Source organism: Diplotaxodon limnothrissa, linkage group LG16, assembly GCF_057381915.1.
Source record: "Diplotaxodon limnothrissa isolate DT_005_m linkage group LG16, D_limnothrissa_male_GT1.1, whole genome shotgun sequence".
Lineage (NCBI taxonomy): Eukaryota > Metazoa > Chordata > Actinopteri > Cichliformes > Cichlidae > Diplotaxodon > Diplotaxodon limnothrissa.
Window position 1 is genome coordinate 30,398,835 of NC_140611.1, and position 15,368 is coordinate 30,414,202.

The 15,368-nt window shown below is 37.7% G+C and overlaps 2 protein-coding genes across 2 annotated transcripts; one reads left to right on the plus strand and one right to left on the minus strand.

Annotated features, from left to right (window-relative positions):
* Window positions 1-55: 55 nt before the first annotated feature.
* Window positions 56-15,091, plus strand: LOC146616459 (histamine N-methyltransferase-like). Its single transcript, XM_085374103.1, has 8 exons — window positions 56-258; window positions 354-496; window positions 1,858-1,910; window positions 3,211-3,318; window positions 8,624-8,754; window positions 9,151-9,244; window positions 9,750-10,150; window positions 14,512-15,091. Exons 2-7 carry the CDS (start codon window positions 363-365, stop codon window positions 10,100-10,102), a joined length of 873 nt encoding a protein of 290 aa, XP_085230229.1. The 5' UTR covers window positions 56-258; window positions 354-362; the 3' UTR covers window positions 10,103-10,150; window positions 14,512-15,091.
* On the minus strand, window positions 6,947-7,879 carry LOC146616460 (uncharacterized). The gene has a single exon (XM_085374104.1). The coding sequence runs from the start codon at window positions 7,856-7,858 to the stop codon at window positions 7,163-7,165; it is 696 nt and encodes a 231-aa protein (XP_085230230.1). The 5' UTR covers window positions 7,859-7,879; the 3' UTR covers window positions 6,947-7,162.
* Window positions 15,092-15,368: the final 277 nt, after the last annotated feature.

Sequence of the window (15,368 nt, forward strand, 5' to 3'; positions counted from 1 at the left end):
TTTCTGTTCTACAGAGAAAATGTTGAAGCCCAGCCCATTTGTGGAAGAGAAGAGAAACACCACAACTTAAAAGAAGGGGGAGAGCAGTTGGGTCTCTGCCCTCATTCGCCACAACCAGTCCAACAGTTCAGGACGCCCACTATTTGTGCTTTAGAGAGACTACTTTGAAGCCAGCCCACTTTGTGGGAGGGAATGTAAAGTGTGCAACTCAAAAGAAGGGGAAGAACTCGATTTCCACAGAGGCTACAGCTATTTAAGGTATTTTTTTTTTTTATTCTTATGATGTAACTATATAATTAAAGTGTGGTGAGCAACTTGATTATGTTGTTGTTTTTGATTTCTGTGCATTGCAGGAATCAGTCATGGCTGCAGAAGCACAGCACACTTGTTATGAGGGTGACAATGTCCACATTTTCCAGTTCTATCTGGAACACTCAGGAGAGCACAAGGCCATTGTGCAGTGTGTTAACAATCTCCTAGCAAGAGAATTTAAAAGGTACAGCAGGAAATGAAATGCTTGAAGTAATAACCCATATTCCAAGCTAAGAGTAGGGGACAGACTGCTCATGCAGCACTACAGTAATGACTGTACTCAAGGGTTGGAATGGGAAAACTTTGACGTAAGTTGCATCTGTGTCCTCCACTTGTCAACAGTAGATGCTTTATACCGCCTGAAGTTCCACCACAGTACGGTCTCTGCTAGTTTATGGAAAGTCGTTTGAGCATTTATCCATTTAGTTAGCCAGGCTTAAATTGTTGCCTTCCTTATGTTACGTGCTGTTTTAGGGAATGGGGTAATTTAGCCCACCAGGGTCTGTGCAGATAACTTCAAAATGTCTTTTTAAAGGCAGAAGAAATTGCCTACAATTTCATGCAAGCTGCAGTGCACGCACACAATCTGAATTTTCATTCAAAAACTCAATTTCTTTCAGATTGTCCCTACTATGTCAAAACAACCCATTTGGTGCTAAATTGGATCAGCCTGATGGATGATGCTATGCTGTGATTGGTTATTACATTTTTATCCGTATTTGTCACACAGCTATTTAAAACAGACGGGAAGACTAGAAGAAGGGTTTCTTGTCTCTTTCACTGCCGCACAGCCCTCTTATAAAAAGTTTCTTTTCACCATGATCTCCTGAATATCCACAATTTGTCTATTGAAATAATGTTAACTTGTGCTCAGCAAGACTGGTCATTTTTTTAATAAACCCCCTGAAAGAATTCAACAGTACACTTGCAGTTTATCCTTTACACTTGTCTTTATTCACTTGATAGCACAAACATCTACTGTTTACTTAACTAAATGTACCTCACCAACTTATTTATTAAATGAAAAATGCTTTGAGATATTCTGTAGTCTGATAGTTTGCAATAGATTAAATTCCATATTGTAAGTAGAGGTGAAATGCTTAATAACAAAAGATGTATGGCTTTCAGCTTTTACATTTTCATATTTTCCTTTTAGATTTTGTGATCGTTTAGAGGTTTGGGCTGATCGTTTTGAAAAGCAGCTGTCATAATGCTCTTGCTTTGAGCTCTGTAATTAGTTTTTTCACAAAAGAAAACATCCATGCTTTCAAACAGTCACTTCTTAGATGCTCTTTTTAGACCACCATTCAGGAGTGAAGCTGTTTTAAAAATTAAGCAAGCAGCTGAGCTGTGTACAACCCACTGAGCTGCCAACCCATCTATTCAATGATCCAGCCTAGCACCAGCCATAATAAATTAGACAGCTATAACACAGAGGCTCCATAGTGCAATTTTGTAAGACCGTAATTTTCCAGCATACATCTTGTGACACACATACTGTACACTTTCTTTAACGGTTTATTAACGTTCTTATTTTTGATGCAGGATTGGAGAGGGTAAAAGCAGCCTGAGCGTTCTTGGTGTTGGAAGTGGTGGAGGTATGTGATCAAATATAACAATAAGTGTAATATTAATTGTAGTAGCATTACTGACCATTGTATATGTGTGCTGTGGTAGTTCTGGCTTATTTTGTCATGTGGCAGTGTGAAGTGGGCAGGAACACTGCCCAAAATGCAGGCTCACAAACAGGACTGAACTCAAAACTCTTTAAGCTTTATTACTGGAAATACAGAGGACATGAAACCAAACTGGGGAAAACTAGGAAACTAACAAACAGCCAGAGTATGAGGGAGATGCAGACATAAATGCACACAAGGGGAAATGAGGGAACAGAACACAGGTGGGAACACAGCTGAAAGTAATCTAACTAATGAGACAAGGAAGCAAAACTGAACATAACGCACACAGCACAGGAGGCTAACAAAGGAATTATGAGAAACACACACTGAGACACAGACTGACTAAACGCAGGCAACAGGGGGAGCGAGAGAACTTAACATGCATAACCAGACATGATGGACTACACAAGGAGGCACAAATAACTTACACAGGAGACGTTGGAGAAGACACAGAAGCAAGACTGAGAGACTGGCCATGAGAGGGATCTAAATGATTAAACAAGGGCTAGGAACTAGAACTTAACAAAACTCTAAACTGAATATCAGCATCTTAATATTCTGCAAAAACAAAATAAACTCAAAAACGGGTCAAAGACTCAAGACCATCACATATTTACTTGTTTTAAACCAGTGGTTCTCTGTGGCAGTCCCCACAGATTAAAGTGGAGCAGCTGAACAAACAGGGTTTTTTGAAGAAAAGAGTTTTCTGATGTTGTCATGCTGACCTTTATTTCACTAAAATGTAATCCTGGATACTTTTTTTTTTTTTTTGGTTTCTGAAGTGAGACATGCCAGAAAAAGTTTGAGAATCGCTGTTAAAAAGCTCCAATTAAACTGATTACCATGCCCTTCAAAGGCGTACAACAAAGAGAATTCATAATAACAGTGTCTGTGGGGGCATTAATACATTAAAGTCACTGTCAAAGCTATTGCAGATTGCACTTGGCTCCACATATGATCAATATAGGTCATAGATCACTGCGGTTATTGCACAATGACATCAAACAACAAACTGTTAATGATTCTGTTGATCAGAATGATAAGAAGTATTACACACATCTGCGTTATATATATTTTTGACTTTTCTAAATAAATTTCAGGTTTTTTTAAAAGTGTTCTATACTATATGTTTTGGAGCATTTTCATTTTAAAGCGTTATGTGGAGCCACAGGTGTTCAAAATCTTCTTACTTCCTGATTTTTTTTTTTTTTTCCCCCAGGTGAGGTGGATGCTCAGATCCTCACACTGCTGCAGTCTGTATTCCCTGCTGTTCCTATTACTGCTGACATTGTGGAGGGCAGCTCTGAACTCTCAGACAACTTCAAAGGTATTAACCATTCACATTCACAGCACATGTTGAAATATTTTTACTCTATTTTCAGATGGGTTTCCTCTTCAGGCTCTTCTTTACCTTTCTGAAAAGCCGATGTATTAGTGCCAGTAGTGAAAGTACTAACATTATCAGCTGACATTTAGAGCTTTCTCAAAATGCCAAAAGAAGTAGTTACTTTGTGTGTTGTTAAAATTCATCATGCACTCATTTGTGTTGCAGTACCTGAAAATTGTGTAAAACGTGCATACATCGTCATCTGAAATCATTTGTTTCACTTGTATTGTATTGTATTGTATTGTATTGTATCTTTATTTGTTTCAGACATATAAAACAAAAAACAATATATACACACTACATATATTTTCATTTACAGATACGAATATATATGTAGATATACACACACACACGTATGTGTTCAGATAAACAAAAAATATATAATGAAATAAAACAAAATCGTCTGACATAATGTAACAATGTTTGGTCTGAAAAGGAGTAGGAAGAAGTATGAACATATTAATTCCTACCCCTGCTCAACATCTTATTGATCCCACATAATTCACCTAATTCCCATCATCACATACTCCACACGATACACGAGGAGAACCTATATAAACTTGGCTACCGTGATTGATATAATTTGGATATAATTTGATATTTTTATACATACAATGGGTGATCATCTTTATCGGTATCATATTCTTCCAAAATCAGTTTTCGAAGTATTTTCATGAACTTACTAATTCCTGAGCATTGCTGTAGATCTATAGTAAAACTATTCCACAGTTTTACCCCATAAATAGTGACACAAAAGGTTTTAACCGTGCTTTAAGAATCCTTAGATTCAATTTCCCCCTCAATTCATAGTCTCCTTCTCTGTCATAGAACATCCTCTGTATATTTCCTGGTAACATATTGTATCTGGCCTTGTACATAATTTTTGCAGTTTTATATTTTATAAGATCCATAAACTTCAGTATTTTTAATTTCAAAAACATGATGTTAGTATGGTCTCTAAATCCTGCTTTATTAATCATCCTGATTGCTTTTTTTTGAATTTTACATATTGGTTGAAGTGCAGTTTTATATGTGTTTCCCCAAATTTCCACACAGTATTCCAAATATGGCAATATAAGTGAACAATAAAGTACCCGGAGTGATTTGGAAGGCAAAAAATATTTAACTTTACTTAGTACGGAGATGCTTCTTGACAGTTTGGCTTGTATATGCTTTATGTGAGGTTTCCAGCAGATTTTGTTATCTATTATCACACCCAGAAATTTTGTATCCGAAACTTGCTCTATTTCAACATTGTTTACTAATAATTTTGCTCCTGCATCTTTTTTACAATTTCCGAATAACATAAATGTAGTTTTTTCCAAATTTAATGATAGCTTATTTCTATCAAACCATGTTTTCAGTTTAATCATTTCTTGTGTGACAATTTCCAAAAGCTGCTGTAAGTTCTCTCCAGCACAAAAAATATTTGTATCATCTGCAAATAGAATAAACTGTAGTATATCTGATGTTCTGCATATATCATTGATATAGAGGATAAACAGCTTTGGTCCCAATACTGACCCCTGCGGAACTCCACAAACAATGTCCATACACTCTGATTGATATTCCCCAATTTTCACAAATTGCTGCCTGTCTCTCAAATAACTCTTTACCCATTCTAACACCACTCCTCTAATGCCGTAGTACTCCAGTTTATCAAGTAATATGTCATGATTAATTGTGTCAAAAGCTTTTTTTAGGTCAATGAATACACTAACTATACATTGTCTTTTATCTATATTGTTGGTGATATTTTCGATCAGTTCCATTAATGCCAATGATGTTGATCTATTTGATCTGAAACCATACTGACTATCCGTTATTATTTTGTGTTTATCTATAAATTTGTCAAGTCTATTACTAAAGACTTTTTCCAGTATTTTTGAAAATTGAGAAAGTAGAGAGACAGGCCTATAATTTGTGAATTGGTGTCTGTCACCATTTTTAAACAGTGGTGTTACTTTAGCTGTTTTCATTTGTTTTGGGAATGTACCAGTTTGTAAGGACAAATTGCAAATGTGTGTTAAGGGTTTGGAAATGCCCTCTATCACTCTCTTAACGATTTCCATATCAATGTCGTCAGAGTCTGTAGAGTTTTTTGTTTGTGATTTCCCAACAATATCAATGATTTCCATTTCTTCCACCACCGTTAAGAACATTGAATGAGGATTGCGGTCAATGAGTCTAGTTTCTTTCTCTACAGAATCTGTTATATCAGGAATTGTTTCAGCCAAGTCTGGCCCAACACTTACAAAGAATTTATTGAACTCATTTACCACATCTCTCATATTAGTAATATTTCTATCATTATTTGCGAAATACGAAGGATAGTCTGCCTGCCCCGAGCCCTTTTTGATGATGGTATTTAATGTTTTCCAGATCCCTTTAATATTATTTTTATTCATAATCAGTAATTTTTCATAGTATTCCTTTTTACATGACCTTAAAATACTCGTTAATTTATTTTTATATTTCTTGTATTTATTTTCAGCTTCTGTGCTTCTGTTCATTATAAATTCTCTGTATAAGGTATTTTTCTTCTTACATGCATTTTGCAATCCTTTTGTAATCCATGGGCACTCTGCATATTTTTGTTTTTTACTATATTTCTTTACTGGGCAATGACTATTATATAACAGTTTAAATTTTCCTAAAAAAATCTCATAAGCTTTATCAATATTTTTTTCCTTATACAGCATCTCCCATTCTTGCTTGAGTAAATCACTTTTGAATGCGTTTATTGACTCTTCTGTTCTCACTCGTTTGTATTTTATTGTGTTTTGCTGTTTAACCTTCCTGTAATTGCTGTTATACACTATAAAAACAGGTAGATGATCACTGATGTCATTAATTAGGAGACCACTTATGGTTCTATTTTCTATTTCATTAGTAAATATATTGTCTATTAGGGTTGCCGACTGTGCTGTAATCCTGCTGGGCTTAGTGATCACTGGAAAAAGTCCCAAGCTATACATTGTATTAATAAATTCCTCTGTCGCTCTCTGCTTGTTTGGATTTAGTAGATCTATGTTAAAATCCCCACAAATGAACATGACTTTTTGATTTGTCCTAATGAATGTTTTATCTACCCACTCCTTAAAAATTTCAATATTAGAACCTGGTGTTCTATATATACAGCTTACAATGACATTTTTCTCTTTTCCCATACTAATTTCTATTGTTACACACTCTAATATATTATCTACCGCCACCGTCATTTTTTCTACCATCTTGTATTTTAAATTTTTATCCACAAACAAGGCCACACCACCGCCATTCTTATTCTTTCTATTTGTAAGATTTAATTCATATCCATCTATTACAAAGTCCTCTCCTTTCTGTTTATTAATCCATGTTTCAGATACTGCAATCACACTGAATGGATGTGTAAATTTGCTTAAATATTCCCTTATTTTGTGAAAATTTGCATATAAACTTCTACTATTAAAGTGGATTATAGATATTTTGCCGTCGACCTTGACAGTTTTGTTGAATTGTTCTTCAGTATGATAGTAGCAGGTATTTTTGATGTTAAAAAAGTTCAGTTCTGGATCAATGTCCTGCTCTGTGAAGTGTGTTTTGTATTCCGTGTTTACTGGTGAATTTATCTCCTGATTAGCAATCCTTTGTGGTAGCAATGTATAATTCCCAGATAATGAATTAATTGATTGTTTCATCCTTGAATACGTTACGCTTTAGCTTCCGTTGTTGTCTTCTATTACCTGCTTTGATGACTGTAGATTGTTTGTCCCGCTCCTTGCCTTTGTAGTCAAGTGACCTGTTAATATTTTTCCAGATCCTGGATGCATTTGATGACCAGCACCTTGGCTTCCTCCGGTGTACCGTTGAGCTTTATAAATATTTTACAGTTTGCAGTCCAGGTGTTCTGAATTTTACCCAGTTTCTTTAGGTATCGTGCTTTCTTCGCTATGTCAGCATTGGATTTGGTTAGATGGTCATTCATGTAGACGTTCGATCCTTTTAGTTTCCTCCCCTGCTTCAGCAGTGCATTCTTGTGTTTCCTGTTTACAAATCTTATGATGATAGCTGGTTTATCACTAGCATTTCTCCTGGGCAAGGGGTGGCATGCCTCGATGTTATTACAGTCCAGGTCGATCCCTTTCGACTGCAAGAAACCAGCTACTTGTTGCTCCGCAGAGCTCCCATCCAGATCTCCTTGCTCCTCTTTACTGCCAGCAGTCACAGCCCGAGCATATGACCGGGGTTTTATGTACAGCCCTGTGATGATCACGTCGTTCATTCTGGTATATTGCTCCAGGTCCGCGACCCTGCTCTCCAGATAGACGATCCGTTTCTCCTTCTCTGCATTCTGGTTACGTAGCGACCTTATTTCCTCGACTAAGTCTAGGATATATTTCTGTTGTAGCTTGATAGCCGATGTTTCCTCAGTTAGAAAGTCCAATGACTTTTTGATGTCCTCAATTTCATCGGCGTTCGGTGTTCTCTTAGGCCCCATTGAGCTTGTTGTCTTGCTCGCTCCGTTCACCGTCTTGTCACTGTTGATTTACTTGTTGGTGCTGGAGGATCCTGGGCCTGGTGGAGCAGTAGGATCCTGGGCCTAGTGGCTGCTGGAGGATCCTGGGCCTGGTGGAGCAGTAGGATCCTGGGCCTAGTGGCTGCTGGAAGAGCCTGGGCCTGGTGGCTGCTGGAGGATCCTGGGCCTGGTGGCTGCTGGAAGAGCCTGGGCCTGGTGGAGCAGTAGGATCCTGGGCCTGGTGGCTGCTGGAAGAGCCTGGGCCTGGTGGCTGCTGGAGGATCCTGGGCCTGGTGGCTGCTGGAAGAGCCTGGGCCTGGTGGCTGCTGCAGGAAGAGCCTGGGCCTGGTGGCTGCTGCAGGAGGATCCTGGGCCTGGTGGCTGCTGCAGGAGCCTGTGCCTGGTGGCTGCTGGAAGAGCCTGGGCCTGGTGGCTGCTCTGTTGTTATGCATAGGAACAAACCCCAAACTACTGATACGTCTGCTGATGTTACTTTCATGTGAATGCATCAGCTGTTTTTTGGTTCTTTGTTTTGTGGTCTTCTCATGTACACCAACGAAGAAGACTACAATCGCATCTCCCCATATTTATTTTTACTTTTCTTTATATGTTCTTAAAGTAGTTCATTCTCTTAAATGATGTCTGCCAGCGTTTTATCTCAGTGTAATCAGTGTTTTGATGTATCGCATATACATAAGCATAGATCTCAATGTTATTGATGGCTATTTGGTTTTGTTCATCTTAAAGCTTTGGTAGCAAAGACTGCCAGTCTTCAGAAGATCCCATTTGGCTGGAACATCATGAGCAGCGAGGACTATGTAAAGCAAGTGAAAACGAAGGGCGAGATGAAGAAATTTGATTTCATACACATGATTCAGGTATTACGAGTTTTCCTTCTGCAGATTCATGGCAAAAGAATAGCGGGAATTCTAGAATTTGCTTTGTCACTCTATGGTGTCTTGTCTTCTCGCCTAAGGTGGGATTGTGGTGAGCTAAAATCTACTGCAAACTATAAAGTATTGTAAAGTGTAATATCCTTGTCTGACTCTGTTAACAATGAGATATATTTGGGTCCTCACTAAATCCTGCACTGCTGCTTGAATTCAGTGGGGACCGCAGTGGGAGTAGAGTGTATTCTGACAGATAAATGTGTAATTAGTGTGATAAATTGTCAAGCAACCTCTGACGAAATGTCCTAGCAGATTTATTGTAAATGATAACACTTAATTCATTCAAGCTTTAGAAAGTTCTCCCCATAATGTTCCCCCGTACAGATGATCTATTATGTGGAAAACCTTTGTGAAACTATCAGCTTTTACCACAGCCTTCTAAAAGCTAACGGCAGACTTATGATCATCGTCGAAGCAGGTAAGCCGAACTTGATTTTAATTATCCTTAATTAATTAGTCCGCAGTATAACAGTTTAAAGGTGTCAAATTCAGATTGTGTGAATGTAAATAAAGTATACTATACATTTTTGAGAACATATTTGTTTTATGCTCCTGTTTTTACCAGAGATGAGCCTTGTTTCAAACATATTTTTCTCTTTGCGCTGGAACAATGGTGCCCTCTTGGGGTTCTATTTTGTATATAAAATCCATATCTGAGCATTTTTGTTTTGTATTTAATGCATTTGAAGGGGAAACTTAAAAACAGCTACTTTAGGTTTAAATTTAAGTTGAATTAAAGTTTATATTCCATTAATAATATTGAGTTATTATATTTATAATGAAGTTCTGTTAGGTTTGCACATAGCTGGCCTTCAAGGAGCTACTTTTTACTTTTATATTTTGAGTAAATTCTCTTGACTACTTTTGTTTGAAGTATTTTTTTATTCAGAAATGTATGTGATTTTCAATATCACACTATCCAGCCAACAGTGGATGGGACACCTTGTGGAAGACTTACAGCAAGGAGCTGTGTGTAGGTGTCATTAAAGAGTACCGTTCATCAGCAGAGGTCATTGCCTGTCTGAAGAGCCTGGGTCTGAAATACGATGAGCATTCAGCTCCCAACGCCTTCGACATTACCGAGTGCTTCAATCCAGGCAGCTGCCATGGAGAACGCCTGCTGAGTTTCATGACAGGAAGCGACAAATTCCACGAGTCCTTCACCCCAGAGATCAGAGCGGGCATGTTAGATCTTCTAAGGAGAAAGTGCAGCGCAGAGAAGGATGGCAAAGTGTTGTTCAACAGCGATCTGAGCTGCATTCTTGTTCATGCTTAAATATATGCTGTGGAGAAGTGTCCATCTATTCCGCTGGATCTTTATTCTGTAAGTTTGTCAGAAAGAATGAATAAAATCAATATAGTTCAGTTTATCTCGAGTGAGTAAAAGTTGTGGCTGTACAAGAAGACACATACGTTTAGCTACTAAGTCGCTTTGATCAAACGTTGGCCTTTTTCGAATCTGTAAGCAAGTTTAGTATCGGTATGACCTTTTAAGATAAAGTCTCTATAATCTATATCTTTACAGTTAGAACAGCTCTAATGTGTGGAAAATGTCAGCTCTTGTGATAGAGCCACAGAAAATAATCACCCGGCTTTACAAAGTTTTCCAGTTATTGCTCTATATTTACATTTTTTTTTTTCAGCCATCAAGGTTGTTTTGTTCTCAGTTGAATCTTAAACCTAAAGAAACATTGGATGCCAGTGTTGTTTCACATATGCAGCATCTGTAGCCTAATTAGGCAGCTATTCCGTAATATTTTTTTTTAAATCAGTGTTAATATGACATTATGGTTTGCAGCAGATTTAACCTTTTTCATTTTTATCTTACAGTATAAAAAAATAACAAAGCACTTTATTTATTAGCAAAATGAAGACAACTTTTGGTATAGTCTTAGTTGACACAATGTATTTTCAAATGGGATTAAAAAAAATTCCAAAAGATACTAAATACAAAAAAAGAATATTTATTTTATAACATTAATTATCACTGATAGATCATACATATTGAGTTGTGCTGAGCTGGCAGGTCTTTGCTGAACTCTGATTAAGGATGTGACTAGCTGATCAATATTTATCATTGTGCACAATCTGATATCCATGAGGTGTCACATGATTAGCTAGTTCAAACATGAGTTCAAAGAGGGTATCTTTTTTTTTTATTATTTAAATAAACTGCTGTTCACAATAAAGCCTGCAGATGGTGCTGCAACTCTCAAAATGCAGGTGAACCTGCATTATGCTATGTTGTACTAACTCCACTTGGTGGCATGCTATCCCTACATTCAGTAAGGCCATGACAGCAAACGGTGGAAACTTTTATTAGCCATATCAGTGTGCTTAATATTAAGCATTTAATTCCCGAGCTACCAGTGGTTATTTGACTGTTACATTTTCAGCCCCCACTCGCCCAGTTATTTCATTTCTACACTGGCGTTATGCCATCTGCTGTGGCCACATACGCACAAAATCCAGTGGAACGGCTGAGGTCTTGTCTCAAGCTATCTGGCAAATGTATTCTGGCTGTTCATTTACCTCATTAGCTTTAATAGATCAGTAATTGAAATTCATCAGAAATTCTTGTCAGTGCACTCCCCCCTGATGTCAATGGGCTTTCAGCACCTGCTCAGGCTCCATTACTGGGGGTCCTCGCTGGGCCCTCTCATACCACAGAGTGACAGAGCATTAGTCACAGAGATAATCAACCTCAATACACTGCTTGCCACTAATGTTCTTCAAGAACTATTTACTTCATGTGGCAGTTGGTGTCTTATCAGGGTAGAAGTTCTCCACTAGATAAATGTGATGAAATTTTTATAGATCACCTTGTTGTCCAGGTGATTGATTATACTCAGAAGTGCCGAACAGCTGGGTATTGTCATATTATTAGCTGGATATTGTTTTTATTTACTTCCTGCCACCTGCTTATTAGCTGATGCCATAATGACAAGCCACGTCTTTGAAGGGTGCGTGATGCAGATTTCTATTTGCTTATGAAACTCACGGGCTTTTTATTATGCAGAAGATGCAGAGAAAGCTGTGGGTTCCATAACTACTTTCTTCCCATATTGGCCATGCAGCACGCTGGTCAGATGTCAGATGCTGCAGTAAAATTTTAACATGATTGAGGAAGCCTCTAGGTGAAAGTCTTTCTCAGAAAAGTGATCTCTCCGGTATGGCCATCTGGCGGGCAATCAGAGCTGAACTTCTAAGTTGTCTTCAATCTTTAGGGGCAATGAGGAAACAGGCCATGTGTTCAAAGTGTGACTACTGGTATGCCTTAAATTATGTGCTGTACCCACTAGTAGGGCTGTTTTTAAAATTATTTTCTTGGCTCAGCAAACGTCTTTGGCACGTGTTGTTAGGCAGAGAATATGCTTCATTCACAGCTGCTTTAATTCTCCTGTAATTAATGAATTTAATATATCACTGCTAAAAAGTATCACATGTAAAATTTAAAAGCTAAACCAGAGTAAAACAGAAAAACGATTTTAAAAAACAGCATTGTTTTTGCTCACTAGGAGATACCATCGTCACACCTACTGCACCTAACGCGTATAAAGAAATTACCTTGTTATTTTGTTGACCATAACTTCACACCATTTGTTTTCACGTGTAATAGGTGCTGATAGTGCACATACAGAAGCAGTGTTAACCCATAAATATAGCAACTGTGGAGGTCAAGTAATGTGCATTGTTTTCCATATGCGTACCTTTATTCTGCTGTAAAATGGTTTCCAACAGTCTTGCTGATGCTAGTGTATCCTAGAATACTAAAGCTGGTAGGGATAAACCTAATCCCAGCCACTAAATGCACATTTATGATACCAGTGCTTGCATTTATTTGTAAAGGCAAATAAAAACGAAAGCAGCGATGACATTTTTGGTATTTCTCTAATCTGAATTCACACGGTTTGGCCAAATTGACTCTTCAGATGTCTATCTTCTTTAATAATATAGCCTCTACTCTGGTTTACTCTGTATGGAGAGCCACTGCTGGCCCAGAAGCATCTTCTATCAGCCATTATGTCAGTGTGTAGCCCTCTTTGAGAAAAGAGCAGGACATAAACCGGCCCTAAAATACATCACACACACTTTAATGGGCAGAGGCTGCGGCTGGGCCTTGAAATATAGCTCTGATACCGGTCCTGTAAATGGCCGTCCTCTGCAGCATATTTCATTCTAGAGAATTAGTCCTGTTTAGCAGCCGTTGTTATATAGCAGCTGTCCTCCATAGGTCTGAGCACAGCAGAATATGGCTATTTGATTGATGATTCCCGGGACTTTTCTTAGTTTGGAATTTTATCTAACGTCAATTAGCAGTCGATAGAAAACAAGGTGGAAATTCCTGCTGAAAAATTTCTCTTCTCTTCAAGTCGGTGCAAATTCTGCTGCGCAGAAGTGATCTTATAGAATCAAAGGCTTAAATCAATCCAAGGCGATTAACTACAAATCAGAAAGGGTGGAATGGGGTGACTCTACTCTAATCAAGTTTACCTTTGTCTGTCTCATTAATCTAGCGATTCAAGGCCTTATAGCCTGATGTACAGGACCGTTCCTGTGGGTGTGAATATGGAGAATTGCCACAGATAAGATATGGCACCATATTTATTCCAGAAGTGCCATTAGTGGGACAGATAAAGCAGGACAAACACGCCACTAATTGACCGCTTCTGTTCATATTTTTGATCAATTACAGATAACACACATTTGATGATTTCATAAATCATACTAGTTTAGACTTTCTTTTTTCTAGCACAGTCGTTTAACTTGTGTCGAGAGGAAAAAAGTTGAAATGAAAAACGGGCCACTTTAGAAGAATTCTATATGTGTCTGACAAACAGTGATAACAATTTTGTGAAACAACTTGATATTTCTCTAAGCCATGCTCTTTTAAGTCAATATTTGCTGGTTTGATGGAAAAAAATAAAAAACAGACACTGTCACTTACTCGCTTTGTCAACTGGGAGAGTTCCTGAGGGCAAGCTCCTCTTTAATTACACTCTGTGACGTTTACCCCCACTAAATGCCCCTCACAAGGTTCAGGGTTTGGGGCTGTGCTTGTCATTGTGTGGGAAGTGGAAGAAGAGTTTTTTTTAAAAAAGGAAACCTAATGCAGAATAAGAGATTTTCTCTTGAAGTTGTTGCTCAAATAGGGTTTGTTTGATATGCAAGCTGTGCTTTTATTAACTACTAGGTTTCTCTGACATGATTAGAGCAGAACTATTTTTTTATTTATCTTAAAAAAAACATTTGCATACTTTTAATGTTCATAATACTATAACTATGGATTGTGCACACTCATATGTTTAACTTTAATATATCCCGGGCTCTATAGCCACACTGGTGATGTGGGTCAGTCTGCCTGAAAGAGCTGTTCACCCTGCAAGAATTTAATTAGTCTGGGATTCAATGGAAAATAAATAAGTAATGTTTAGAGGTTTAGCGATGCTGTTGCAAAGGATAAGAAAGGAAATCTGCAGGAAACACTGAGAAATCATTGAGTCATGGCTTGGAAAATGCCAAATTAAAGATACTGAATGTTGCCATCCTAACTATCAGTGACTTCAGTGTATCGACAGAGGCCTTTCAACACCCTTATCGTTTGAACCCTGTAGATGATATCAGCTATGTTTTATTACTGTTAATACTGAAGATGATGTCTTTCTCTCTCTCCCTCTTTTGCAGCTGTATTAGTGAAGAGATACAGGACTTGGAGTAAAAACTGATCATGAAACAGAGCAATCCTGCCAGAAGTTAATACCAGTAGCAGGGATATTTGTACTTAATCCCTGTCAAGAGAAAAAGAAAATAAGACCTTACATTTCCCCGCAGATCTGCTATGGCTTTATTATTCCTCATTGCATTAATCAACTTGTATCTCGTCTTTTGCTTTTATTAAATGCCGTTTCTGGCTCACATCCATTCATCGGACCTTAAATATCCTCCATCTCTTGGGTCTGAGCTTGATTGTGCATAGGAAATGAAGTTGGAAACTTTGGAGCTCTATTTAAAGCGGGAGTCCCTGATGCGACCCCTCCCTGCCTTAATAACTTATGAACAGGATCCTCTGGTCCTTATTTGGCCTCATAGTGTTTCTGACAAAATCAGTTATAAAGAAATGTGAAACTGTTGTTTCTTTGTATCCATAAACAGGTGTTTATAGCCCCGGTAAGAACCTGAACACAATAAAGATGGTCGCTGATCTTGATATATTGTAGTGCAGGTGTTCTGGGGTATATTTGTCATCTGATGTTTGTTTCTTTAAGAGAGGAAATGATTAAATTGTATAGAAAAATGTGATTAGATTTTTTCTGAATTACACATAAGCAGAGAACCAACTGGAGAATATATGCACAAGTTCAGTGTTGTTACAAAAACATGAAGAGATTTAGATTTAAAACATTTCTGACTTTGGTATATTAAACATTCAAACACTTAGCATTAGGGAACAGAGAAAATCATTAACGGATGTCACTTTACTTAAGTGCATTTGCTGCAATAGTACTTTGATATTTTTGTGCCAAATTTGTATCTATTTTTAA

Bases quoted from the DNA above. Each gene is read 5' to 3' on its own strand.
- LOC146616459 (XM_085374103.1), top strand. From the start codon at position 363: ATGGCTGCAGAAGCACAGCACACTTGTTATGAGGGTGACAATGTCCAC. The intron at 3,319-8,623 runs GTATTAACCATT...TTCATCTTAAAG, and splicing joins ACTCTCAGACAACTTCAAAG to CTTTGGTAGCAAAGACTGCC. The intron at 9,245-9,749 runs GTAAGCCGAACT...CACACTATCCAG, and splicing joins TATGATCATCGTCGAAGCAG to CCAACAGTGGATGGGACACC.
- LOC146616460 (XM_085374104.1), bottom strand. From the start codon at position 7,858: ATGGGGCCTAAGAGAACACCGAACGCCGATGAAATTGAGGACATCAAA.